Genomic DNA, 27655 nt, shown 5'->3' with positions numbered 1-27655 from the left:
TAACTCCGGTGGGCTCTTCCTCTCCTTTGTTACTTTTTGTCCCGAGGTCTGTGGAACTGTACTTGTGTACACATGCCCACTCTTGCCGGGATAGAAGATGCAGATGGGTAGAGAGCTAAATTGATAAGGGGGATCCCTGGTGTCCTCCTCTATTCTGGCAAGGGCACAGCTATGACAGAAAAGATGAGACACTCATTGGAACATTGTTAGCATCTTCTCTGCGTTTCTGACTGTATTGAAGGCCTGCAGATGGGCTGCTAGGATCAGCAGAGAGGAAGTGTAGCCGTTAAGAGTGATCAGTCGACCGTGAAGAGAGATGGGAAAGAACAGTAACAGTGCTTAGTGCTGGTGCTTTACTTGCATTAATTTCACCTTTGAGATGTAAAATTTAATTCCTTTGACAATCCTATTAGCTAGTTAGTATTTTTATGGTAGAGAGTGGAGCAGGGGGGAGAAAATTGACAGGTTAAGGTTAAGAACTAGCCCAAGAGCGTGTGGCAGTTATGCGAGCCGGGATTACATCCAGGTCTGCTTGGCTCCAGAGCTGGTCCTCTTAGTACTTCTTGTATGCAAAGGGAAGACCCACTGGAGGGCGGGGGTGGGGGTGGGGTGTTTCATGGCTGGGAAATACCGTAGGGCTTGGCAACGACTTTCTGAGATCCTGTGGGCCTATTATACTCTGTGCCTCTCTCCTTTCTGCCCTCAGGACCAAGTAGATCACTTGCTGGCCCTGAAAGTGCGAGTGAGTTCCCTGAACTCGAAGCTCTCGGCCCAGGAGAAGAAGGAGCTTCTGTCTGACCTGGAGCAAGAAAAGCCCCGGACCAAACTTCTGTACATCACACCGGAGATGGCAGCATCAGCCTCCTTCCAGCCCACCCTGAACTCCCTGGTGTCCCGCCACCTGCTCTCCTACCTGGTGGTAGACGAAGCTCATTGTATTTCCCAGTGGGGACACGACTTCCGTCCTGACTACTTGCGTCTGGGGACCCTGCGCTCCCGCCTGGCACATGCCCCGTGTGTAGCCCTGACCGCCACAGCCACCCCGCAGGTCCAGGAGGACGTGTTTGCTGCTCTGCACTTGAAGCAGCCAGTCGCTGTCTTCAAGACTCCCTGCTTCCGGGCCAACCTCTTCTATGACGTGCAGTTCAAGGAGCTCCTTTCTGACCCCTACAAGAACCTGTGGGACTTCTGCCTTAAGGCTCTTGGACAGAAGACTGATAAAGGGGTGAGGGCACCAAGGTGGGGAGGCCAAGATGCCTGTGGAGCAGTGGGGTGCTGTCCGCAGCATAGAGGTGGCTGTTGGTTTTCTAAGGCCTTTGCTTTTTCTAGCTCCCTTAGCCAGGCCTGGCTGTAGCTGCTTAAAGCACAGAGTTGTCCCTCTGGCTTTCTGGCGTTATTCCTCTTCCTGTGGTTTCCTAGTCCTGGAAACATTCTGTGGGAGGCAAGCAGCCAGCCTCTGACGGTGGCCTTTGCAGATCTGTTCAAGGTTTGAGGGGAGAAGGCAGAGGAGTTAGATTGGTTGGTTTTTGAGCTGCTTTGCTCCTGCTTTGTTAGAAAGTGGCAGAGCCTTGCTGGGTGGCCTGCCTCAGAAGAGACTGAAGCTGATGAGAGACAGAGCTGCTTTTAAAGCAGACCGATTGTTTTTCCCAACGTTTACTTTCTTTCTGTTGTTCCTCTCTTCCCATGCAGTTGTTTTCCGGCTGCGGCATTGTCTACTGCAGGACCAGAGAGGCTTGTGAGCAGCTGGCGATAGAGCTCAGTTCCAGGGGGCTGAATGCCAAGGCCTACCACGCAGGTAAGCGCCACCCAGGCCGCATGGTCCTCTTCACTCTCAGGGGCCTCTGAGTGAGAGTCTGTGGGTCTTGGAAAGTCAGGTGTTCTGACATCTTTTCTAGATACCCAGGAAGAGCTAAAGCGATTGGTTTACATCCACAAAAAGGGAGTCCAGACATGAGTGCGGTCTAAAATGAGGCTTGTGACTCCTGAATTCTTTTTCTCGCCCTGTGCGCACCCAGCAGCAGGGGATGAGCTTTTTTATAAGCCCAGGTATTGTTGTTATGGAAAGAGCACAGGCTTTGGAGGCCAGTGAGCTTGGGTTTGAATCTTGTCTCTAACATTCATTGAGTGCTGTGTGCCACACACAGGCTAGGGTCTTTATATTTGTTAGAGGTTAAGCGGCTGGCCCAAGGGCACGCAGCTGGTAGGTAATAAGTGCAGGGGTGTGTACAGTGCCCAACATAGTGTAAAACACAGGACCCAAGACAGACCCCCAGGGAAAGGCAGTTCCCGTCTCCACCTTTCCCTCCTTTGTAGGGCTGAAGGCTTCTGAAAGAACGCTGGTGCAGAACGAGTGGATGGAGGAGAAAGTCCCTATAATTGTTGCAACCATTAGTTTTGGGATGGGAGTGGACAAAGCCAATGTCAGGTGAGCTCTGGTTCTTGTCTTACCTTCCTGATCAGGGCCTGGCTTGGGGTGGGCTGCCTAGCACTCTGCCAGGAGGACCGGGTCCTTGTGCTCCTTTTAGGGCCAGCGGGGAATGAGGCCCCAGGAGGGGGTCCCTAGTACACAGCCCACATGCTGACTGTTTCTGTGCAGCCTGCTCCCGGTGACTGCGCGGAACGGTTGCGCTGTCCCCAGGAAATGGGGCAGCAGGCAGGCCATCGGGCTGATTCATTAGCACAGCCCCGTTCACTCACGTCTTAGCAGATGGACCCTGTGAGGGCTGGAATGAGCTATCTTAACCTGCTCCCTGCGGAAGTCAAGGTAAAGAGCCTGTCCCCATTGTTCCTTCTCACTGCTGACTGGCAGGCCGAGGAGACTGGTACATCCCAGCCTCCTAGGCCCACACTGGCAGCTGTTAGAAGAGTTTTACCTCCAGCCACGCCTGACCTTCTGGAGACATTTTGGGCTACAGCCTGAAGCCCTTTGTTCTGATTGGCACCAGCAATAATGCCTGCATGATTTAAGGAGCACCTTTGCACGCATGGTCTTGTTAAGGCTCAGAGCGACCCTGAGTTGGCCAGGGTAGGAATTAGTCTGTGTATTGCATTTGAGGGAACACAGACTTTGTTTATGTTTATTGAATGTATTGGGGTGATATTGGTTAATAAAAACATACAGGTTTTAGGTGTGCAGTTCTGTAATACATCGTCTGCATATCGTATTGTCTATTCACCGCCCCGAGTCAAGACTCCTTCTGAACACGGACTTTGGAACCAGAGTTTGGATGCTGGGTTCGCTGTGTCTTGTTAGGGGCCAACTTTGAAGTCAGACACCCCTAAGCTCAAATCCTAGCACTACTGTGCCCTTGTCATGTCATCTTGTACAATTTACCTCTCTGAATCTCAAGTTCATTGTCTCTAAAACGGGGCTGCCTCACATGATGGGACTGTAATAATTAAATGGACAAATATATACATTGGCTCATAGTAGGGTTTTTTAAAGGTTTTATTTATTTACTTTTAGACACAGGAGAAGGGAGCGAGAAAGAAAGGGAGAGAAACATCAATGTGTGGTTGCCTCTTGTGTGTCCCCCACTGGGGACCTGGCCCGCAGCCCAAGCATGTGCCCTGACCGGGAATTGAATAGGTGACCCTTTGGTTCATAGGCTGGTCATAGTAGGTATTTAATAAATGTTATCCTTTTCCTGCTTCAAAGACATTATAAAGGATTTTTTCAAGGTTGCACAGCTCGTAAGTGGCCTAGTCTTATTTGTTTAAGTCCAGTATTTTTTTCCACTGGACCTCTGACTGTGGGGATATTTTCTTTCCCAAACGTGTTGGACTTACACCCTTTACTGCTGTGGCCTCTGAACTGGGCTGCTTCATGGCAGGGAGGCCTGCGGATGGACTGCAGGTGCCCTAGCCATGCTTCACCCCGGGTCCTCCCCCTGCCCCTCCCTGCCCGCCTGCCCACCTTTGGTTGCTGTGGAGAGCCCTGCTGCACCCACTCAGGACCACTCCTCCCCTCAGATCTTCTGCCGCATCTCATGCTGCTTGTCCCTTTGTATCCTACAGGTTTGTCGCCCACTGGAACATTGCCAAGTCTATGGCCGGGTACTACCAAGAGTCCGGCCGAGCGGGCAGGGACGGGAAGCCTTCCTGGTGCCGTCTCTATTACTCCAGGAACGACCGGGACCGAGTCAGCTTCCTGATCAGGAAGGAAGTAGCACATCTCCAGGTGAGGCCGTGGGCAGGAGTAGCCCTTTCCGTCCTAAGCCACTGCTGGCTAGTTTCACGCAGCTCCTTTCTGAGCTCAGGTGGGGATTCTGTAAGCTAGAAAGGTGCTCCTGGGGCTAGACCTTATGGCAAGGGGGAGCGGTGTGCTGGCGCGTGGGCATGGCAACAAGCGAGGTCAGGCTTTTTTCTGTGTGTTTAACCTCTCTTAGTGCGGTCTTTTGAGCGCGTGCTGTTTGACGCAGTCAAGCCCGGCGCTGCCTTGTTTTCATGGCCGCTCTCACTCCGCCATCTTCCCATATTGTTACAAGTTCTTTGTTTTTGTTTTTAGCCTTTTTAACTGGTTATACAGTCTTTGCGGAGAGCCTAGAAACAGACCCACGTAGGTGAGGGAAATCGGCATGTGACGGGTGGCGGTGTAAATCAACAGGAAAGGACGCGCCGTTGAATGATTGGCGCTGGAAAAAGATAAATTGGATTCCAACCTCCCACACCACACATACGTGAATTAAAGACCTCAGACACTGTACACGGGGAGGGAACACTTTATGGCCTCGAGGAAGGGCCGAGTGTGTTGAGATTTTAAGGCAGAAGCCATGAAGGAAGATACTATGTATTTGACTAAATTCACACTAAAAATTTCCATAAGAGAGACACCATAAACAAAGTGAAAAATGAGCCATTGCCGGGGAAATATTTGCAATATAAGTAAAGTGGCTGAAGACATAGAGAACTCGTACAGGTGAATAAGTAAAAGACAAACAGCTGTGTAGCAAAAACTTCGAATCTCACAGAAAAGGGAACCAGAGTATCTAATGAATGTAGGAAGAGATGCGCACACCACTTAGGAATCAGAGAAATGCAGATCAGACGACGGGCTATTGTTTTATGCCCATCGGATTGTCACAGGTGTAAACACCGTTAGAGGCACTCGTGAGGACGTGGGAGAGGGTACCTCCCAGCGCTGCCAGGAATATGAGCTCGTACGAGCGCTTTGAGGAGACGAGGTGATAGCGTGTGAGTGGAGGGTGCTGGTGCCCTGTGGCTCAGTGACTCCACCGTGCACAGACGCGTCACGTGTACAGGGGTGCGCGGGGATGCCTGCTGCAGCAGCGGAATAGTGAGATCAGCTTCTTCCCCGGCACATGCTGGAGAAGCACGCCGTGGGCCCGTCACACGGCGGGATGGTCTAGGGAGGTTGAGAATGACCCGGTAAGTCCTCCAGAGCGTGAGGTGTGAAGTTGCGAAAGGGTACATGCAGACTTTTCCTCGTGGGAAAGATTAAATACAAGTACTTATTTCTGATTCCCCCCAAAGTGACAATATAAAGACAAAAAATATATATACGTATAAACTCACAGGGACAGGGAGAGCAGGAGAGAAGTCACTAGGAGGTAGAAATGTCAACAAGGGCCTGCCCAGAAAACCCAGAGTCTACTAGAAATCTATTAGAATTTATTAAAAACAAACAAACTGGTAAGATGGCTGAATGCAATAGAAATACTTTTAAAAGCAGTAGCTTTTTGCTGCATTATTATAAATATCATTCCTGGGAATGGAAATGAAAAGTTTAATTTTCAAGAACAAAACTTATTAAATACCTACGTGTAAAGGTTACAGGCTATTAATGAGAGATTTTTTTTAAAGCTCCCCAGTTGATTTTCATATGCAGCCAGGGGTGAGAACCACCGATTTAGGTGAAGAAAACGAATATCCCGTAAGAAACAGGCAGGCTCTGAGCAGGTACGAAAGCTGAGTGGAGCGATAGGAAACGGTCATTTCTCCTCAAAGCTAATGTACGTGTTTTAGGGAAGTTCCAGTGGAAACCCAAAAAGGCAACAAGTGTTCCCACACTGAATGACCACCATTAGCATTCTAGGGCGCAGTGTACCCCCCATGCACAGAGAGGCGTGTCTGCTCCCGTGTGCCCAAGCACACGCCCCGGTGCCTGTGTCCACGTTTAAACTGGGTCACGTCGGGTACCGTGGTTCTCAGATGCCAGTTCTGGTCCTTTGCATGAGAACCACATGAGCAGTTTTTTGAAAATATCAACCCTCAAAAGCTCCCGTTCCAGAAAGTTCGCTTCAATAGTCGGGGGTAGGCCCCCGGTCACTCTTTTCAGTTACCCAGGTGATTCTCATGCATGCTCAGGTTTGGGGACACTGTTTTATAAGTGGCTTTTTTACTGTCATTTGATATGTTTTCTCTCATCGTTTTTTGGGGCACAAGAAGTGCAAACTATGTAAGGCTTATTAAATGGTCATTTCTTTTTGTTGTTGTTTTTTCAATTTTTTAATTGAATTTATTGGGGTGACATCGGTTAATAACATTATGCAGGTTTCAGGTGTACGGTTCCGTAACATGTCACCTGTGTATTGTACTGTGCGTTCACCACCCTAAGTCAAGTCTCCTTCCATCACCATTTATCCCCCTTTACTGTCTTCCACCTCCCCCACCCCCTTCCCTCTGGCCATCCCCATAGAAATGGTCATTTTTTGTCCCCAGGAAAAGAGAGGGAACAAAGCGTCTGATAAAGCTGCTTTCCTGGCCTTCGATGCCTTGGTGAACTTCTGTGAAGAACTGGGGTGAGTGACTTATTTGCGTGTTTCCGGAACACAGTGTGAGTGATATCTTTGCCTCCTCCAGCACCCGCGAGTTAACCAGCTAATGTGGGGCAACGCTTGGGCCACCAGGGGGCCCTTGCCTGCTGAAGGCCACGGTTTGGGGCGTTTCCTGTCAAGCAGCCCAGAGGCCGGCACCCTTCCAGTCTGGTGTGGAAGGCCCCAGGAACTCTGGCTGTGTGAGGGCTGAATGTTTTGGGTGGTCATCCGTCTACCCTGATTTACCCCCTTCTGGAGTGGACGGCCCCGTGAGTGACTCAGCCCCGAGGCAGTGGACCAGTTCTGAGCCACCGGCATTGTGGTCATCACAGGCCACTGAGCCGGACCCCTGGCTTCACTCTTATTCCTGACGAACAGGGGCGGGTGACCCAGATTACCCCTTGCCGAGCGCGTAAAGTGCTCAGGGAGAAACCGGCTCTTCTACATAACGCCAGCCTGCCCACTTGGAACTTGCTTCTCTGTTTTATCTGTGTCTGCTGGCGGTGGCGTCACTAAGGAGCCTGCCAGCTGCAGGGACAGGCAGGCTGTGGCAGGGTGGCTTCCGAGCACAGCCGCTGCGAGTGCATGTGTGAGGGATGCCCGGGAGGATTCTGGACTGGCTGGCAGCACGGTGCACTTGGGTAGCCTTTTGGTCTGAAAAGCTCGCTGGTTCCTCTGCTGTCGTTGGTCAGATCTCATTGGACAGCCTTGTGAGGCAGATGAGGCAGAAGTGGTTGCTTCGGGCTTAGAGATGAACAGACTGGTGTCCAAGAGGTGGCAGTCACAAAGCTCATGGCAGACGGATGCCACGAACCCCGGACCTGCCGACTTTCAGTGCGCATTTTCATATACACGTGCTGCCTTGGGTTTGCACGTGACGTTCCGGAAGCATGATGCTGGTTACCGGTGTCTGGCAGCTGTCTGGGGCTCGCACTGGAAACCAGAGAGACTCTTATCTGGGCCCTGGGTTTGATGCCCACCCCCCTGTTCACCGATGAGTAGGTGGCCCCTGGACTGAAGCACTTTCCTTCTGCAAGCAGTCCGCTCTCATTTGGCCTCTGTGACAAGAGCAGGTTTGGGGCGCGCTCTTCTGTGCTGAGGAGTTTGGCTACATCTCCAGGACCGCCTGTGCCCACGGCGTTGTGACCAGAGCTCTTTTCCTGCTCCAGTACAGGGAGGGGCCAAATCAGGCCTTCCCAGGCTCCTTGAGTGGAGCACTCACGGTGAAAGGGCCAAGTGTCCTTGCTATTTGTCAGTGTCCCCTGTGCTGGAAATAACCCTGACCTGGTTCTTGTCTGGGATGAGTCTGAGGCTTGCTAGGGCTGTCCAGAGGGTTAGCTGCCACACCCCAAGGGGCTAGGTATTTCTGGGGGCCTCTAGCCTAATTTCTCCTCTTAGTGTTGGGAGGCCTGGGAGCCAGCGGGGCTCCTGTTGCCTCATATGTAGCCTCATCTCTCGAATGTCACAAGTGAGGTCACAGACCCCAGGACTTCCAGGCCCTGCCGGTGTGGCTGGATTTGACACTGCTCCGTGAGTAAAAGGGGATGCTCCTTTAGTGCATAAGTGGTGTATTGCATGAAGAAAGAGCCCCTCCCCCTCAAGATATTTGCCCCTTTTTTAGGCACGGTCTGGGCTTGAGGTTGAAGTTGAAGAAACTGTTCACTGAGGAGAGCTCCTGGCAGCGAGGGGCAGGCCAGTGCAGGGGCTTGGGCAGAGGCGGACACATTCCCACAGAGGCAGCGTTGTCGGGCCTGGGGTGCACGGGGCACCTCCGGGACCTGGGGTCAGAGGAGGGCAGCAGGGTGGGGCCCCAGCAGGCTTCCCCTCTGCCTGCCTGCAGCTGCTTGCTCTGAGCTAAGGCCGTGGGGAGCATTCGATTATTCATGGCAGGGCGCTTTACCTTGTAGCGACACAGGACAGGGAATGGTCTGAAGCAACCTGTGGCCTACAGGCCCGACAACTTGTCTGAGAGGGAAGTTCAGGCCTGGGTTGAGCGGGGCGCCCACCGTCTCCTAGGTCTGCTAGGGGAGCCAGCAGACCCGCACCCTGTTCACCCATTTGCTTTGCGCATTTGTCTCTTCGTTCGTTCAGCCAACAGATACTGGTTGGTACTGACCCTGCCGGACCCACTGGCTGTGGTGGACACAGTGGCGAGAACAGAGGGGCCCGTCCCCAGCTTCCATGGTGCTTGGTCCAGTGAGGAAGAGGGGCAGTTGTCAGGTCACCACATAAAAATGTGTAATTCCAGACTGTTGAAAGGGCTTTGAGGGAAAGGTGCGTGGTGCCCGGGGAGTATATAACAGGCGGCTCCCCTTCTTGGCCCCCAGAAAGTCAGGTCACGACTCTTCGAACTGGTTAGCCTTCTCAAGCGGAGGGAGCGCACCAAACACCAGAGCGAACGACATGAGGAGCAGGACCACGATGATGAAGAGGCTGATCACAGCCAGGCCCCCCTGGTCCCAGGGGTTCTCCCAGAACTGGTCCTTCCAGGGGCGCCTCTGGTTTGCCATCAGGGTGTCCATGTGTGACTGAGACGGGGATGAGGGCTCTGGGTGCAGGGGCCTCTCCAAGGCCCTGTCCCAGGCGTTGCTGGCCACCCACACCCAACCCCGCCCCCGACTCCACCGCCTGCAGCAACCTCAGAGCACTCTGGCCCACCTCTGTAGCCAGCAGCCAGTGGAGCGCCGGCGGGTCTTTGGGCTCGGCGGGTCTTTGGGCTCGACGCCTCCAGCCAGCAGGAAGTGGACTGTCCTCTGTAAAACAGGAACGAGGACTGGCACCAGCAGAGGGGGCCTTCGGGCTCTTCTGGAGGCCACCCCTGGGTTCCCCAGACCTTTTCCTAAGCAGCGCTGGGATGAGCGAGGACTTCCTCTGCCATCCCTGAGACCACCTCAGCTAAAGCTCCGCTCCAGGTCCTTCCTGCTTTTCCTGCCCTAATGGCCAAATGTTTGGGAAGCATTTTGAGGTATCAGCGTAGTTGTGGAGGAGCGGACTGGCTGGAGCTGAGACCTCCGAGGCAGCTGCAAACGGGGGCTCGCAGAGCTTCTAGAGGCACCGCTGAGGTTGGCAGGCTGCGTACCTGTAGCCGGCCAAGAGGGGAGGAGCTGTTACCTGACTGCCCTTCACATTCCCGTGTCCTGGGCAGGGTGGGGTGGGGCGATGGTTTGGGCTGCACTCTGGGGGCCCAGCCGAAGGGGTCCGCAGGTAACCAGAGCTGTGGGACTCAGAGAAGCACCTGTTGGGAGGAAAGGGTGTTCTCATTGCCCAGAAGCCCTGACCAGACCTCCTTGCTGTCACCTGAGCAAAGGTGGGCCAGGCCTACTGCCTAGCAACCCCTGGTCCCTTTCTGCCTTTCACACTTACCCCCTCAGCTGCATTCTGCCCTTCTATGATGTCACATCGGGGGGCTTTTCGAGGTATCCTTACTAAGAGAAGTCAGACTTGGGAGGGCAGGGGAGCAGTGGGATCCAGGGCCTTTTCCCCAGGCCTGGTCCTGTCCCCCCGACCCCCCGTCTGGATGATGGGTGCACTGACAGGACCTGCCCAGAACTCAGGCCCCCCTGCCTGTGGTGTGGGGTGCAGGGCTAACCACAGCTTCCGCAGGCACCTCCTAGAACTTGTATCTGGGTGGACGTGTTATCACCAGTGAGGCTCTGGGTCCTGCTTCGTGTGGCTGGCTCCTACCCACTGGCAGGTGTGACGGGGCAGCCAGGAAGTGGGAATGGAGCCAGGGCCTTGGCACGTGAAACCTGGTGGCCACCACTCACTCCTCTATGAGACAGGGTTCAAGTGCCAGCCACGGCCAGGAGCTGCGCTAGGCACTGCGGTGCTGTGTGAACCAGCAGAGGCAGGCCCTGCCCTCCCCGAGCTTACATCCCAGCGCACTGGCCCTCAGCCCAGCTGGTGGGACCATCTAGGGGCTGTTCTGAAGGTCTGTGCCCAGGCCCCGCCCGGACCACCTACCCCGGTCTCTGGGCATGTCCGAGCCCCGCATGCCAGGCGATTCTAACGTGCAGCCAGGTGCAAAGAGATACCGACAGGCAAGTTCAGTGAAGCCCTTCGTAACAATCATGGCTTCGTTGACCTTGGCCTGCCTGGCGCTTTGCATTCCCTTCTGTTGAACACCCTGACGAACGCCCTTGGCCTGCTAGCCGCTCCCAGCCGGCAGGCTGGTCTCTGGTGCACCCTTGCGCTTCCACTCCATCCTTACGCTGGGTGCTTATCGAGAGTCAGCTGTTTGTTCCCAAACCTGTTTGTGGCAGCTGTCATTGTAATTACATAATTGCACTTAAAAATTACAGAACGAATTGAAGCAACAACAATAGCCGAAACCCCAATTTGACAGCCAGGGAACAGGCTTGGTCTTTATAGCCAAGTAGCCACGCTGGGTTGTGAGCCCAGCCACTCGCCGTGGCTCCGTTGCTGCGCTCTCCCTCAGAGTGAGTGGGGGTGGTCCTTCCCAGAATTACCTCTCTGACCACCTTGGAATGACTTTGGAAACACTCAGATAACATTCCCATCAACATGTCCTTTAGACAACAGTAAACATTCTGTGAAAATCCGGAAGGATCTCACACTCACACTCTGCACAGATGCCTTCAAGCTTTTGCTCTGCGTTATGGAAAGCAACATCAGGCAACACGGGAGCGCTGGTCAGCAAACCTGCACTCGGAGAAAAGCCCCTGGGAGGAGGGGGACTGCGGGTGGTGCCTGTGGAGGAGGCTGGCTGGGGCCCAGGGGACACCCCTGGAAGGAGTGATGTGTACGGGGAGATTGGAGACTATGTAAGAATTAGAATTAGGGTCCGGGTTCCATGGAAGGCAGCAGGTCCCAAGGAAAGTGTCCACAGGGGTAAAATTAATTTGTTTTCAGCTTTTTTTTGCTCTGGAATTGGTATTACACACAAGCAAACTACATCAGTCCCTGTGAAGATTTCGCTGTAGATTGCTTTCAAATGTTAATGTTTGAGAAAACAGATTCAGGAGAAAACCAGTTTGTGTGCTCTCTGCCAAGTTTAGCTCATGAGATTCTTGGGGACTTTAGTATAAGGTGACCTTACTGTCGTGTCTGATAAGGCACGTTGTGCATATGGTAAAATGCATAGATTGTAAGTGCAAAGTGAAACCCTTTTGAGGAACTGAGAGACCACAGAGGCCACAGCTGGGGGTGGGGGGTGGGCATGCAGAGACTGGCGAGCTGAGTGGGGAGCCTGGCTCGGACGCTGCTGCAGCGGCCGCGGTGGCTTGGTGCAGGGTGCCGTGGCAGCGGGAATGGAGAGGTGTGGCGTCTGGAGTCAGCCAGACATTCTCTGGGCCCAAGACAACCTGAAGGCCACCCCTTCCATGGCCACCACCCACCTCGCTGTGCCTCTCAGTCTATTCTTTCCCGTGATGGAGGTACTGCTGCCTCCTCTCCATTCCCATCTGCCCCAGGAGGCCCCACGCTGGGAGCTGCCTGTGCTGGGAGCGTGGCAGCCTGCTGTCGTGTGTGGCACTGGAGCAGGTCTGGCTGGTTGAGCTGAGTGGGATTGAAGCCTGTCCCAGACTTGGCCAGACTGCTGGCCGGATCCATGGCGGGGTTCAGGGTGCCCTAGTTTGTCGAGGAATGGGGAGGAGCCAGCCCTCTGAGGGCAGGGACGGCATCTTATTTGGACTCAGTGGTTAGGCACTGCCTGGCCTGGAGGAGAAAAATGCAAATAAACCAGCCAGCCAGCCTGTCAGTACCCAGGACTGTCCACCTCTTGGTCCCTGGACCAGGAAGCCAGAATCTTCTAGTAAAGGGGTTCAGGTTCGGCCACCTTCAGGAAGGGACGTCCTTGATGCTGCTGAAAAGCTGCTTCAGGAATTCTCAGGGGGATGCTGCTCTGTTGGAGGGGCTCCTGAACCCAGGACTTCCTGTCCCGCCGGCCCCTCCCTACTTCCCTAGGTGTTTGTTTGGGGAGGGAGACGTAGTTGGGCCCCACCCACTCACAGGGAGGTCATTTTGAGACAGCTCAGGGTGTGGGTGTCTGGGAGGTAGGGTTGGTTGATGGAGGGCAATGGAATCAGAGCCTTATCCGCACCGGCTGGGAGGCCTCGGGCCTGGGCGTGGCGAGCAGGGGCTCTGCTGCCACCTTTCAGCTCCTAGAGTGTCACCAGACAGGGGCCTGGCCCTGAGCAGGACTGCTAGGGCCAGCTGGTAGTGTGTCGATTTTTGACTTTGTGTAGGAAAGATTTCACAACACGAGTCCAGGTGACTATGAGTGTGTTTACTAAAGCTGGGGACAGTGAAACAAGGAAGGGCTGAGCATGGAAGAAGCAACAAGAGAGCCCAGGCTGGGCTGCCTCTGCTCACTGGGAAGTCAGAGAAAAGGGGGCCTTGGGGACAGGCTCAGGGGGTCAGCCGGGGGATGAGCCGCATGGCTGCTGCTGCCCGTTTCCCCTGATTGCAGGTCTCGGGGCCCCTTAGAGTTCAGGAGGTGCTGCCTGTTGGGGAAGAGGTGAGGAACAAGAGAGGGAACCGAATGGTTCGGGCTGCTCCCCAGCTGGGTCCTTTGTCTTGAGGCTTGTATCTCTCTCTTGCAGGCAGGAATCTCAGGGGAGGTCTCGGGAGGGTTCAGCAGATATTCATCAGTGCTCCAGGTGCGCCCTCCCAGGGCCGTGGTCTCCACTGATTGGTCAGTGACAGGGGGTCATTAGGCATCACCCACCTGGTTTTGCTGCTTTTCTGGGCCTGGGGCTGAAATACACTGAGGCCTAGATGCCATCTCTAGGGGAGGTGACCTGCACCTGGCTGCAAATTGCTCAGCCAGTTTGGTCTGTCTCAGTTTCCCTATTCACCTTGCAAAGGAATTTTCCTCGCCTTTTGCTCTCCTGCCTCAGGTGGACTTAGGCTCCCTAGTGTTGCTAAGGCTCAGTGTCTTCATCTTTAAAATGGGGACAGTAATGTCACCTACAGCACAGACGCTGTTGTGACAGCTCAGCGCGTCTGTCTGCGTCAGAATTCTGGGACACCGCCTTCCTCTGTGAGAGCCCTCCTCAGTGAGCTCTAGCTGCCTTTACACCGTCACCGGAATCACCACAGTTGCTAGTATTCTGGAGCCTGTTCTTTGGTGGTGCCGGTGGGGTAGAGGACACAGGCAGACTTCTGAATTTCTTCTATTTTGTATGGAAGCACTTCCCCTCTGGGTCTTTAGCTGAAACCAAACCAACAAGTCCCTGGACACCAGGAAGTGAAACCAGCCAGAGAAAGCTACTTCCGCTTGCCTGCCAGCTTGAGGGTGGTGGTGACAGGGGCGTGGCAGGGGCTGGCATCCCCTCCCCATTCTCTATTTTCTGAGCAGACTGGGTTCTGTCCCCAAACAGCCAGAGCACGGCTGCCCAGGCCAAGACGACGCGAGTGAAAAATGTGGACCTCTTGTGGCTCTGGGGTCTGGTGGGCAGGAGGGGAGGCACCATGGGAGCCGTCCCTCCCCTGCCATCATTCCTAGGTTGTGCCTCTACCTAGAAAGCTCTCTGGAAGAGAGAGCGGGTTGAAGTGGGAGGCAGAGCGGTGCTGCATTTCAACAGGACCTGCCGTAAAATGGTCCTTATCACCCTGGGCCAGGTCCCGTGTAGAGGAGCCACGCACACACACGGAGAGCTCGGGAAGGGCCCAGCACTGTGCCACGTGCTCGACCTAGGTCATCCCAGCTTATCCCCACGGGCTCACCCCGGGAGGCAGCGGATTGACCCCATCTCACAGGGAGAAAATGTGGCTCAGGAAGGTTGCGTCACTCACCTGGGTTTCCACAGCTGGTGGGTTGGGGGTGGGGGGCTTGGACCCGGACAGTCTGGCACACGGACGGGGAAAGGGTGAAGGCATTGGGATGCAGGTTGTGGTCAGTTCTAGGGGCCTGACCTGTCTTCTCTCACTCCAGAAGGTTGGGAAAACCAAGTGGCCTGAGCCTGCTAGTGCAAGGTGTGCCCACCCAAGTTAATGGCAGTGGAAACTGTTAAGTGGCACCTCTGAGCCAGCACCTGCCTGGGGCACACACAGCGTCTGTCGCTACGGAGTGGGCGTCTGGGGACCGGAGCTTATCAGCAGCTAGTGCTTGACCGGAGCTCCCCTGCACCCCTCACCGGTTCTGCGGCATTCCCTCCCAGGTGGCCGTCCCACCTGTGCATTTTCCAGCTTTAATGGGCACAAGGAGAGCAGGGGCCTGCAAGGACAGCTACCGGTCACGCCCCTGGAGTTCTGGCACGTGACCTTGCTGATGCACAGAGCACAGGCAGGGAGCCTGGAGCCGCAGAAACACATAATCGAGAAGCTTTTCCTGGCGGAGAAGCCGGCAAACACTGGCTGGAATATCTGCACAGCCCGCGCTGGTGGGGAATGCGGGGTCCCATCGCCACTGCACAGAGTCCCTGTGGTTCAGCAGAACCCCAAGGCCAGCTCCCCACAGGGTGGCAACCCCACTCCCGTGTTTTGTTAAAAAGTGCAGGTAGGCCAGGCACCCTGGCGCTTCACTCCGTCCTTGAAACGGTCAGCCCCTCCTTGGCACCGCTTTCGCTGGCAGGGGGAGGGAAGTCTTGTGACCATAACAGCCCTTGTTTCCTTGACGAGCTTTCCTGTATCACTGTCTGGTTCTTGGGCAGGGCCACTGCTGTGACAGTAGATCTTGGTCTTGAGGGGTCAGGGCTGCAGGGCCAGGCTGACGCCTGGGCTGTGGCTTGGGTAGACTCCTCCCCAGTGTCTCCTCTGTCAGCCCTCTGTCCCTCACGGCGGGGTCACGGGCCGCACCTGGGCCTTCCTGCCTCTCTGCTCAGGGCAGCAGCAGCGGGCACAGCAGCAGCTACAGGCTGTCAGCAGCAGCAGCAGCACAGTGGCTGGAGGGTGGAGCGGGGGAGGGCACAGGGAGCCCGGAGGTGAGAGGAGAAAGGACGCCTGCCCCCTTCCAAAGCAGCCCTTCTGGAGGTATGGGGGCCTTGGCCTAAAGGCTTGGATCGCTGGTCAGAAACACCCTCGGGTCTGAGGAAGGTGTCCACCACCCCGGTGCTGGCCACCAGGGCCCGAACCTCCTCCCTGCCATACCCCGTCCACCTCCCAGAGCTCTGCTCCCTTCGTCCCCGGGCTGGAATGCTGGGCTGCCTGCGATGCCCAGCGCCACCCAGCCCATCGCTCAAGTGGCGTGTCACAGGACTAGGGGAAATTCCTTGTTTCTCCTCCTCTGCCTGGGAGGCACCACGCCACCTCCGCCAGCCCTCAGGCCGGCACCGTGGTCATGTCTTCTGGGTGGCAGGAAGAGCCGAGGACAACCTCAGGGCCCTGCTGACCTGTGAAGAGGACGATGACAGAGAAGGCCACGATCTCCACGGGCTCCGCCTGCGGCAGCCTCTGCAGCTTGAGCAATAGCTTCTCCCCCACTGCGCTCATCTCCTCCACAAAGTCCGTGGGTGCCATGCCGAGCGGGGTTCCTGCAGGGCTCCTGCCGGCCTGAACAGAGACAGGACCTGAGTCCCTGCAGGGCCGGCTCCAGAGCATCCGCCCTCTCGCTCCCCTGCAGCCCGCAGAACGGGTTTGTCGGGTCTCAGCCCTCAGAGTTCCAGCGGCTCTGGTGGGGCCACCGCGGGGAGCCCGTGTCCCTTCAGTTTTTCCCGAGGGGTTCTCTTCATAATGTGATAGGGCGCCCCCGGGGCTAGTCTGGCCAGCCCCTCCCTCCCCTGCTGGCTTGAACCCACTCTTCTGGGCTACCAGGTGGGTCTCCTCTGCACTCACACCCGCCCCAGGTGTGTGGCAGCTCAGCCCGCTAGCTCTTCCTGCCCGGGAGGCCTGGGAGGCCGATGGGAGGCCCAGGCCCGGTCTGTGAGTTGGGCGTGATGTGCGGCAGAGCCCCCTCCCCTCGCCTCACCTGCAGGCACAGGGAGCCAGGGCCTTCAGACAGAGACCAGGGACAGTGTGTGCCACCCCAGCCTGAACCTGTTCTCTGAGGCAGCTCTAATCCCAGGGAGGCTGACAGGTGGCCAGGGGCATGTGCCAGGCCTCAGGCTCTAGTTACTGCCGCTGCGTCCCCCGTCTCGCCCCTTTTCCTGACGTGGTTGAGGTCTGTGAAGCCAGTCACTCCTGGAGGTGCCACGGCCTGGCTCCCTGTCCTCCCTGTGGTATGCGGCCTTTGCTTGAGTCCCTCTGGCTGAGGTGGGAGCCCAACCTGCTACCGCAGCCCACCCCACTTTCTTGGGGCAGCTCTGATTGGCAGAGGGTGGGACCTCGTACTGACCAGTGAGTCCCTCCGGTGGCCCCTAGGACACTTCTGCCCCTCTTCTGCCTCAGTTCTTCAGGGCCTGAGGCGTGGGCAGCCGGCACACGCCACCTGCATCGCCTCCTCCACAAAATAATTTTTCTAGTGGCTTTGTCATCTGTCTGCCACAGAGCACTGTCTGTGTCACCTGTGATTTGAATGCTGCCTCCCCTTCCTGCTTTGGTGACTGGACGAGTCGCTTCATCTCCGAATCTGTCCCTCCCTGTGATGCGGGTGGGAGGCCTGTCTTTCGAGGCTGCCTGGCAGCGCGGAGCCTGGCACAGGGAGGTGCCAGCCCACGGGACTCCCTCTGGGCGGGGCCTGGGCGGTACAGGAGAGTCGGGTGGCTTTTGGGGGTGGTTACACCTCCCCGAACACTGTCAATGACCCTCCTCAAACACCCTCGGGTAGTTTCAGCTGGGTCCTTCATTCTGGAATGCTCATGGTGTGTGAGGTGAAGGAAGGGGAGGCAGGCAGGAGATGGGGAGCCGCCTTCACGTGGTGATGGGGCAGCAGACAGTGGTGGCTCCGTGGAAGTCAGACCAGCAGCACCTGGTCAGAAGTGGGAGGCTTCTGGAGTTAAAGCCTCCCGTCTTCCCTCGCGCCCCCCTCCAGGGTCAGCATGTTTCCGCAAAGGAGGCCAGGGTCCCAGTTTTCAAATGGACGGAGGCATAGCCTCCTAGAACACCACAGGTCATTCCGCCTGCCTCCTTTCTTTTACAAACGGGGAAGCTGAGAGCTGAGAGAGGAAGGGACTTCTCCCAGGTCATACGGCAGGGCGGGGTCTGGCCAGCTCTCCCCCTGCTGCCCCACACTGTCTCTCAGTGGAGGCCTGCCTTGGGAAGCCTACTCTTTGACCAGCAAGACAAGTCAGCCCAGGACAGCTGACTGAGGGCACTGCCCGCGCAGTGGGCCAGCCCAGTGACCTGCGCCCCAGAGCCCTTTGGAAGCCAGTGGACTGTGCGAGAGCAGCCCTAGCCCACCCTCTGGAGCCTGGGACACTACTTTTATCAGGCGCATTGCTCCTTAGGCCAAGGTCATACCTGCTCTGTGAGAACCACCAAAGGGACAGATCTCGTGTGTCTTTCTGTCTCAGGTCTACCAAATTCCTTCCCAAGAGTAGGACCTCTCTCCTGTGGTCCCACTAAACAGACTCCCTCCTATTGACCAGTGGAGCAGGCCCCTCCCCTGTTCTGGGGCCTGTGGGCATCCCTGCCCCCGGGGTCCTCAGGTGGCCTGGAGCCCACCCAACCAGGCTCAGTCAGGGAAGAGGTGCAGAGCTGTTCCTCTCGCTCCAGTTTTGTCTGCACTGGGTCTGGCTTCTCCAGCCTGACTGGCCCAGTGCCTGCATTGCCTACTGTAAGGATCAGATGCTCCTTAACAGGAGTGGATGGGGAGCTGGGGGAGCTTTCTCCTGCATGGGCTCCCAGAGGGGCGTGGCCTCCAGAGCAGGGAGGAGGAAGGCGGCTCAGGTTGGGCAGAGGCAGAACTGCTGTGTAGGAAAGGGAGGGTTTGTTGATCAGAAGCTGCAGCTCTAAAGTCAGCCACCCTCCAGGGACTTATGACGTCAGAAAGCTGCAGACTCCTGCCCTGGGGGCCCGCGCCCCACTCTGGGAAGACTTGGTCTGCGTAGCAGCAGTAGGCCATGGAGGTGGACAGCGTCATGGCTGTTCACCCAGGGCCTCTGGAGACCTGGGTTAGCCGGCCTCGCCCACGCCAGGGCCGCTCCCTGGATCCCATCTGCACCGGAACAAGAGTGGCCACTGGACCAGGCTCTTCTGCCCCAAAGACTTCAGAGGAGCCCCCTTGGCTTCTCAGTTGAGGTTTTGTCCTTTCCAGCTTGGGCTTGAGCAGAAAGATCCTTCGTGGGACCGTAGGGCAGTTGGAGGGGCCTCTTTTTCCTAAGAGGGAAAAGGCACATTCCAGCAGGTCTCAGGCGGTCTTCCCAGTGGGCTATTTAAAGCAAGGCCAAGGGGGTGCCTGATGCCTGGTGCCCAATATAGCCAGTAGCAGTCAGGTGACCATGTGGCGTGTGCCCTAGCTGTTGCTCTGAAGGGAGTCCTGACTGTTCCCAGCTGTGGCCCTGGAGAAAGTGGGCGCTCTGGGGCTGGCTGCCTCTCCTCCCCGTGCCTTCCCAGGTTGGAGGGAGAGGGGCACGGAAATCCAGTGGGACTATGGGGCATTCTCTGTTTTTCTGGTCTATCTCAGGTCCACCAAACTCCTTCCAAAACTGTACCTCCTGCCTGTGAACCAGGGAAACCAGAGTCCCTCCCAACCCTGCGTTCGGTATTTCATCCATTGGAAACAGCCAGAGCAGGTGGTGGCTTTCTTGGCCCCGGGGAATGGGGAGCAGCCCCAGCTGCCTGCCTGCAGAGCCCTGCCTGGAGCCTTCCCAGGGTGCTCCAGGCGGGAGTGGCAGCCAGCGGAGGGGCAAGTGAGCAAGGCGGAGTGGGTGGACCAGGAGACATTCCTGTGGGTGTCATCTGCTTGAGACAAAGCCGTCAGGCCAGATACCCGCCACTCGTACTGAAGTTTCCGGTTTCCTCCTTGCAAAACTGATACTCCAGCTACCCAGGGGCAGTAGGCAGGTGCTTTGGGGACTGATAGGTACAGGTGTGGATGGCACAGGGCCCTCGGGGTTTCCTGCTCTGCCCCGGTTATTTTGTCAGGGTGGTTTTCAGCCACCCTTGCCCCCAGGGCATTGACTTGTTTGAGAAACAGCTAGAATGAATAACAACCTAAGTTTGTGGGAGACTTGTGGGGCCCAGAGGCCTGGCCAGCGAGGTGGAGAAGCCACTGTGGGCTGCACCGAGCCTTCCTAACGACACCCCCGTTCGCCTTGGCTTCGACTTGCTGTAGGAAGTGGACACTTGAACCCTCAGCAGGTCCCCCTTCCCCAGCCCTGTGGCCTTTCAGGGCCAGAGGGGTCCCTTGTGCTACCGGTGGTTATTCCCGAAGCCCCAGAAACTGGGTGTCACCCTTCTGTTCCAGCCCAGGGACTGTGTTCGGGACCCTGTCCACCTGTGTCCTGTGTGCACAGGGGCTGCCGTCCCTGCCCGCCTGCCTGGGGTGTCCCGGGGGTAGGAGCCAGTGAGTGTAGCCATGGGCTCACCACCTTCCCTGCTGCCTCTGGCGCAGCCCAGCATCTGCCCTTTCTGTCTGCCCTGTGCTGCCCGTAGTCTCCCCAGCCACCAGCCCAGGCCAGATCCCGCCGCCCCTGCTGGGCTAGGAACACTTGGACTGACCCTCGGTTTCCACTCTTACCTACATCGTGTTTTTCCTAAGTAGATACCAGCTTGTTTGCTTTGGGGAAGACATCTAGGGGGCGGGGAGGAAGACTTTAACCCTGGTGTGAGGGCAGCGAGGCAGGAGGAGTCCACCGGCCTTGGCTCCTGGGGCCCTGCCCAGGAGGGCCCCTCTCTGTGCTGCATGGAGAACTGTCTTGGGGTCAGGTCAGCCTTTTAGGGGCACAGAAGAGGGCTGGCTATGAGGGTGCAAACTCCCCCAACCTCAATTCCCCGTCTTCCCCTTCCCCCACCTGACCCTCTGCTTGGAGTCTGGCCCTCTCATTTCTGGTGCAGCATTTAGGGAGATGTGTGGGCATCTCAATGAGCCTGGAGGAGCCCTGGGCCTGGCAGTGAGTGGGCCAAGCTGTACCGAATAGACCCCACTCTCCCGGGGTCCCCCTGAACTAGGTTCACCTTGCCCGCCGCCAGGGAGTTACAGCTCTCAATGTCAGAGATTGGTGAAAAGGAAAGGAACTATTCATTTGAAAGTTACGCAGACTTAGAGTAATGACTTAATGTCTTTGTTAAAATCCCAAAGTCCCTTAAAACACCCACAAACACACACAGTCCTTCCTTCCTTCCCCGCTTTGCCCGGTCCAGGGTACCGTATCTCGGGAGAAGAAATAGAAGCCTGTGGCTCAGGTGGCCCCCGGTTCTTTCCAGTGATACATGCTCGGTTGGGAGGTATCCTGCAGTTCCCAACACTATCAGCTGTGTTGCCCTGACCTCCAGTTCTCAATCCAAACCCACGTGGCACCTTCTCAGGGCCCACCAGCGAGAGTCCTTTCACCCCTTTCCTTCCTGCAACAACTCTCCTGCCTTCTTCCAAACTGCTAAGAGAGAGCTCTGCATCGCTGCTACATCTTGCTTTCCTGCTTCCTAAGCTGTGGTTAAGGGAGCCCCAAAACCACAGGGTTAGCCCCGCAAACCACGTGGTTCCAACCCTGCCACACCTGGGTTTAAATCTGGACGTGAATCTTCCTCTGCGTCCCCGTTTCTGACTCCTCCCACAATCAGCTACACCTGCTAGCATTCCGTACTTTTCCAGCTTTTTTGAACTGCCACAGTAAGTCCGGGCAGGCGTGGCCCCGTGGCGAGGAACCAACCTTCTCCAAGCTCTCACACGGACTCTGTAACCAGGGGGAGTTGCCTCCCAGTTACATCAAGGGTCGAAGTCACTCCCATCTCCCTGGTTCAAAGCACAGCCACAGTTACTTAACTTAGAAACCAGCTAAAAGTTACAGATATGTTAATAACCGTTTTTGCGGTTATTTGCAAACTGTTGATATGCAAAATAACTCAATGGCCCTGCTCCACATGTCCCATCCCCCAGTCCAGAATTGTGGGTGTTAGGACAACTACATATATATATATATTTTTGACATTATATTTTCGGTGTTTCCTGGACACCCCGGGTTCTGGACCCCGTTACAAATCCCTCTGGGGGGTGCTGGCTGCTCCCTGTCACAAAGCCCCTCACAAGCAGTGGCAGCTGCTGCTCTTGTCTGGGACACGGATAGGTGGAGCTGCCATGGGGGCAAGAAATGGCTGGGCAGATCTTTCCCTGAGCCTCCTGGGCTGGGGGAAACAGGTCCGGGAGAGCTGTACCTTGACCTGGGAAAAGGGAGGCTCTGTGGGCAGGCGATGTTTCTCCCCCAAGCCGAGGCAGCCAAATCCCTCGCTAAGCCCCCTGATGGAAAAAGCTTAAACTAACTTGCAGAGTAAGCATGCGCCCCGGGGGGCCTCCGCCTGCTCAGCAAGCAGGGAGGAAGCTGCCCTCAAAGAGGCTGCAGATTTGGCTTGTGGCTCCCTGTGTTCGGTCTCAGCAAAAGCAGGGAGAGCCCAGGTTTGAACAGGAGGCCACCTGGAAGACTGTGACAAGTGTGTCCCCCATAGTAAATTGTGGCCGACCACCCTTGGGGCAGGGGACCTTGCTGCTCCGTCCCCTTCATCCAATTCCTCCCCCAACCTCCATCTGTGGTCACTCACCTGGGAGCTCAGGTGTCGGCACTGTGCTGGGGCAGACGCAGGCGCTGGAAGCCAGGCACTGTCAGCAGGCCTCTTCCCTCAGGCCTGCCCTGGGCCCGCCCCCACCTCTCCTCTCCACCTCAGACACCTCTCCTCTTTGGTGACCCGGTGCTGCTCCCTGGGTGCTTCTCCTCCGGCCCAGCAGCTCGACCAGCTGCTATCTGGACTCCGGCTTTTTTGTTGGTCGTCCAGGAGATCCAAGTGTCAAATTACACAGGACGGCCCCTGGGTGGGCGGGTGCCAGTGCCACCGCTGCCTGGGTGCAGGCCAGGAGCCCTGCTAGGAACTTGTCCTGCCCCAGGAGGTCTGCAGGAATGGGCTCAGCTCCCTCTCGGCCTGTTCCTCCTCTTCCTCTCCCTCCTGGTGGGTGTGTGCTAGGCCACGTGGGCTGGGCCTGGGCTGGGAGCTGATGAAAGCGGAGGTCGGCTTTCTGTTCCCTGGCAAAGATGACCCCAGGGAGGTTCCAGCTGAGGTGTGGAGTGGGGAGGGAGGGGGCCCCCACAGCACACCCAGCCCTTGGCTCCCGCCCTGCCCTTAGGAGGGCCTTTTGGCTCGCACCCCCACCACCCCAACCTGCACGTCAGGCAACTCCCTGGCTGGTCCCTCCCTCTGGCCTCTCTAGGGGAAGAAAGTAAATAGTGGGGGAGGGGCCAGACCACCCAAGAAGCCAGGCCCCTGGGAGGTATTCTGGGGAAGATCATGGGAGTCCCAAGCGACTTGAGAGTGGCGGGTGCCTGGCCTGCTTGCTGGGCATGTGCCTCAAGCGCCCCGGGCCTGGAGGAACTCTGCTGGTCTCCTTGTGCCGCTCTCTGGGCTCGGCTGCTGGGGACGGGCTCCGGAGCTCAGTGGTTGGGCAGGCCCTCTGACATTTGGCTGGGCATGCCGCCGCGGCCGACCAGCCTGTGCCTGGAGCAGGGCAGGAGTGGACCAGCCTGCATCTTTGAGCCGTCAATGGGGCCCTTTGAGTGTGAGCACAAAACCTCAGTGAGTCAGGGCCTGGGAGAGGGTGGGGTAGGAAGCCAACCTGTGGCCACACGGCTTGGATGCCAGGGCCTCCCAGAGGTGGGACCTGCGGCCACTGTACAGAGGTACAGACTCACGACAGAAGGCGTTACTCATTGGTTTTAGGAGCAGGGGCAACAGCACCCTCTGGTGGCTGCCTGGCCATCTCGGGCTGTTCAGAGTGCATTCTCCACTCAGCTAACAAGGCAGCCCTACCCACTTCTGGGCACTGGGTAACAATCAGCTCCTGTTCCTGGAGCCTGCTCCTCAGGGCCTCGGTTGCTTAAAGGGCTTCTTGCACCAGCATTCTTGTACCTGGATGTGGCACCTGGTACAGCTCCCCACCACCACCATCCTGTGGCTGGACTGACTATTTGTAAGGGACTTGATAGACCTGTGGTCCCTCCCGGGGCCACTGCACCTGCCCCAAGGACTGACTTTGCCCTCATCCTGGGGAGTCAGAGTACAGACAGCTGGAGGCTGGCACCCCGGGGGACTGCAACCCTGGAAGGTGCTGCTAGGAGGGCTCTGCCAAGGCTGCTGCTCCTCGGCGCCCCACAGGGACTGGCATGCAGTGTAGCGCCCAGAGCTGCCGGGTTCCTGTCCTCAGGCAGGCCCCCTGCCCAGGACTGTGAACAGTGGGCCAGGCAGAGGCTCATTGGGGATAGCAAGGAAGAGGTCACTGAGACTGAAGCAGAGCCGAGCCAGGGTGGGGCCACCTCCTGCTGATCCCTCACTGCAGAAAAGAGTGACAGGTAGCAACAGTGAGCCCTTGCTGGGCTCCAGGCACTGTGGGAAGGGCTTCAGAGCGTCTCTCCTCAGCCCTGACACAGCTCTGGGGGCCGGCGCGCTCTCTGCACTGTTCACAGGTCTACAGGTGAGCGTGCGTGCTTCGCTTGGCGAGGTCAGACACCTCCCCTGGCAGCAGAGCCAGCCTGTGCACTCAGAGGACAGAGGGGGGCAGGGCCCAGTCACCAAGGAGCGAGTGTCCACAGAGAGGAGCAAGGCCGAAGCAGGGCCACCCTGCAGCTCCTCTGGGTCCCCACGTGTCATGTGGCCCTGGGAAAATACCTGCCCTCACCTCACCCTCCTGGTCGGTGAAATTTATGCCAGGATGGCATGAGGCCTCTGTGAGAGGAGCGTGCAGCGCCCCGCGCAGTCAGTGCTTGGCCTCTCACCCTGCCCTGCCGCCTGCTCCAGGTGCCGCCACGCTGCCATGGCCAAGTACTTTGGGGATGCGCCCCCTACCTGCGCCAAAGGCTGCGACCACTGCCAGAACCCTGCGGCTGTGCAGAAGCAGCTGGACACCTTGGAGCACGCAAACAGTTGGAGCAAGACCTGCATCCGGCCCTCCCAGCAGAACGGCTTCGACCCTGAGCTGTATGAGGGAGGCCGCAGAGGCTACGGGGGCTTCAGCAGGTGAGGGGCTGTGAAGCCAGGGGCCCAACCCCCTGGAAATAGTCTGGCATTCTCTCCCTGGCGCCAAGGCCAGCCCAGAGATGATACCAGACCACAGTCCGTCCCCCTGCACCATGGGCTGTGCCAGGGCATCAGGGACATTGCTGCCCCTCCAGAGGTGTGGAGGGAGGGCAGAGGCCAGGCCTGCTCATGCCCAGCCTGTCCCTAGGTACGATGAAGGTTCTGGAGGCAGTGGGGACGAGGGCAGAGATGAGGCCCACAAGCGGGAATGGAACCTCTTCTACCAGAAGCAGATGAGTCTGCGCAAGGTAAAGGGGGTGGGCTCTGCAGGGTCCCAGGTGGCCTCTGCTCACACCCTCTCGAGCCCTTCCCTGGTGCAGAACTGGGTGCCGCCCTTCAGTGGGCAGGGTGCCTCACAAGCCCTTCATGTCCTCTTCCAGGGCAAAGACCCCAAGAGAGAAGAATTTGTACCCCCAGGTCAGTACAGAAATGCTCCCAGGGGCTTGAGGGTAGTTTCCAGGGCATGGATGAAGGTGCCTCCTTGGGGGGGGGGCTGGAGACTCCAGAGCACAGAAGGTCATGTGGAAGAACCTACCCCTTCTCCCCCCAGATGAGGATTGTCCCCTGAAAGAGGCTTCTAGCAGGAAGATCCCCAGGCTCACTGTGAAGGTATGAGGTGGCAGCTTCCTACCCCATCCCACAGCCTGGGGGCTCGTGTGACCACCTTCTCTCCTGGTGCAGGCCCGGGAGCACTGCCTGGGGCTCCTGGAGGAGGCTCTGAGCAGTAACTGCCAGGCTGCAGGCGCCTCTGACAGGTGAGTGCCCCAGGCCAGGCAGCTGGGGAGGGCTCTCCAAGTCCTGTTCCTTGGAAAGTTGTAGGAACCCAGGCTTGTTTGGGAGCCCTCTTCCCTGATTGTGGCCCATCCTACTCTCCCGGGATTCAGGTCTCCATGGCCCCACCAGGGGGCAGGCTTGGCCACAACTGAGGGGCTGGAGGTTGCCCAAAATGTCTAGGTTGGAATCCCTGTACCCAAGGCCATTCCTCCCAGGCCCTGAACCATCTCCAGGTCCCCAAGGAGAATCCAACAGGGAGAGGGCTCAGGCCTGCCTCACACCTCACACTCACTCCCTCAGACCTGCCCTTCAGGCCAAGGCTGTGCAGCTGGAACACGAGATGTTCCGAAACGCCAAGGCAGCCAACCTGTACAAGGCCAGCGTGCTGAAGAAGGTGGGCCCGGGCAGGGGCAGGCAGAGCATGCTCATGGCTAGGGTGGGAGAGGCCGCCCCTCCACACTCCCAGGCTGCTTACCCTCTGGCCCCAGGCAGCCCAGAATCCACCCCTTGCCCAAGAGACCACTTATTCAGGGGGAGCCTGACTTCCCTCTGCCGGGTGGAAGTATTTCTAGCCCACCCTGTGAGGAGTGGAACTTGTCCAGGGTCCAGGTGTCCACAGCTATGGGCCACGGAGCCCACTGGTGGAAGACCTGGGGTGGGGGCTGTCAGGAGCTAGTGGGTGCCATGGCACGCCCACTCATTCCTGCCCCAGGTGGCCGAGATTCACAGAGCCTCCAAGGACGGGCAGCTCTACACGGCAGGCGGGGCCCAGAGCTGCAGTGTCCGGGCTGAGCCCCTGGAGCCCTCTGAGCACGACATCCTGCCAGCCTCGCAGGTGTACTCGGTAAGCAGCGTCCTGCCCCCGCCTGGCATCACAGTCCTGGCCCCAGGGCGGGCCCATGAGCTTCTCTGCCCTGTCCACTCTACCCCTCCAGCTCCACGGCTCTTCTCCCACCAGCCTGACCCTCAAGGGGTGTTGGGCCTGTCTTTTTGCTACCCACTCCTGAGATCCCCACCCACACGGCCCTCCCTGGACCAGCCTGGAGTGCCCTCCAGGGGGCCTAGCGGTCAGAACCCTCTCTCCTCATGCTCACAGCTCAAACCCAAGCGTGTGGGAGCTGGTTTCCGCAAAGGTTCCTGCCCATTCCAAACGGCCACAGAGCTGATGGAGAAGACACAGGCTGAGGCTCAAGCCCCCTGGCCTGTGCAGGAGCCCCCCAGCCAGCCCTGTGGCCTCCAGAATGAGGAAAGCAATGAGGCTGTCCCCAGGCTCAGAGGAGAGGCCCCCGGAAGCAGCGCTCATTATGGGGGGCTCTCCCCTGAGAAGGCGAAAGGCCCATCCAGGGGCAGTTCCCTTGCCCAGGCCCGCCCCAGCAGGAAGCGGCAGCTCCTGGCCACTGCGGCGCTGAGAGATTCTCAGAACATCGCCCGCTTCTTCTGCCAAAGGGCCGAGAGCCCCACTCCACTCGCTTCAGCCCTAGGGGCAGAAGGTGCCAGCCCCTCCTGCGATGGGGTGCAGGGACCCCTGGCTGTGGTCCCAGTGCAGTGCACTGGGGAGGAGGATGGAGCCCCAGGATGCTTAGCTGCCCTTCCACAGACAGAGGGGTACACCAGGAAGGGGCCAAGGTAAGGGCATGGGTAGCCAAGGAATCCTCTGGAATCTCCCTCGCTACCTGGGCCTCTGTAGCTCAGGGCCCTTCCTTCAGAGGCTGCCTGGGCCGAGGGCACAGCTGGTACCTGGAGCTCTGATACCTGTTCCCTCCTCGGCCAGTGCCTGCCCACCCAGAGACCTGGGGCCCCCTGGAGGCCAGCCCACCCCCGCAGTGGAGACACAGAGGGGCAAGCGGCGCAGGCCCCTGCAGGTACTGACAGGCCCCAGCGGGAGGAAGGAGACTTGTAGGCCAGGCCTGTATCTGCCCTGCTCTGGGTTAGGGGCTTGGGGAAAGTCATCTCTTCTCTCCACATCCCAGGGGCAGATGGCTGGGCTGGAGGGAGCCAACAGGTTCTGTGGCCCAGTCTTCCAGAAGGGGACAGCGACAGCCCCAGAGTGACCC

At 57.6% G+C, this 27655-nt stretch overlaps 2 protein-coding genes across 3 annotated transcripts in view; one reads left to right on the top strand and one right to left on the bottom strand.

Annotated features, from left to right (window-relative positions):
- The window catches only part of RECQL5 (RecQ like helicase 5), a 30773-nt gene that overhangs the window by 1901 nt on the left and 1217 nt on the right, over positions 1-27655 (top strand). Inside the window, exons 3-16 of one of the 2 annotated variants that reach the window (XM_024553688.2) lie at positions 707-1225; positions 1690-1795; positions 2314-2425; positions 4018-4180; positions 6682-6761; positions 24549-24767; positions 24976-25075; positions 25208-25244; positions 25378-25436; positions 25509-25582; positions 25902-25995; positions 26314-26445; positions 26698-27227; positions 27373-27463. In XM_024553688.2, coding sequence (XP_024409456.2) covers positions 707-1225; positions 1690-1795; positions 2314-2425; positions 4018-4180; positions 6682-6761; positions 24549-24767; positions 24976-25075; positions 25208-25244; positions 25378-25436; positions 25509-25582; positions 25902-25995; positions 26314-26445; positions 26698-27227; positions 27373-27463 — 2316 coding nt within the window. Of the gene's footprint in view, positions 1-706; positions 1226-1689; positions 1796-2313; positions 2426-4017; positions 4181-6681; positions 6762-24548; positions 24768-24975; positions 25076-25207; positions 25245-25377; positions 25437-25508; positions 25583-25816; positions 25839-25901; positions 25996-26313; positions 26446-26697; positions 27228-27372; positions 27464-27655 lie in introns of those variants that run through there. The other variant, XM_045190110.2, reaches the window with a different exon arrangement.
- SMIM5 (small integral membrane protein 5) lies at positions 13003-22765 on the bottom strand. Its single transcript, XM_024553689.4, has 3 exons — positions 22308-22765; positions 16070-16229; positions 13003-15622 (listed from the first exon to the last, which is right to left on the bottom strand). Exons 2-3 carry the CDS (start codon positions 16194-16196, stop codon positions 15513-15515), a joined length of 237 nt encoding a protein of 78 aa, XP_024409457.2. The 5' UTR covers positions 16197-16229; positions 22308-22765; the 3' UTR covers positions 13003-15512.

The sequence above is a fragment of the Desmodus rotundus genome, chromosome 9 (assembly GCF_022682495.2).
Source record: "Desmodus rotundus isolate HL8 chromosome 9, HLdesRot8A.1, whole genome shotgun sequence".
Taxonomy (NCBI): Eukaryota; Metazoa; Chordata; class Mammalia; order Chiroptera; family Phyllostomidae; genus Desmodus; species Desmodus rotundus.
This window is presented reverse-complemented; position numbering and strand designations above follow the sequence as displayed.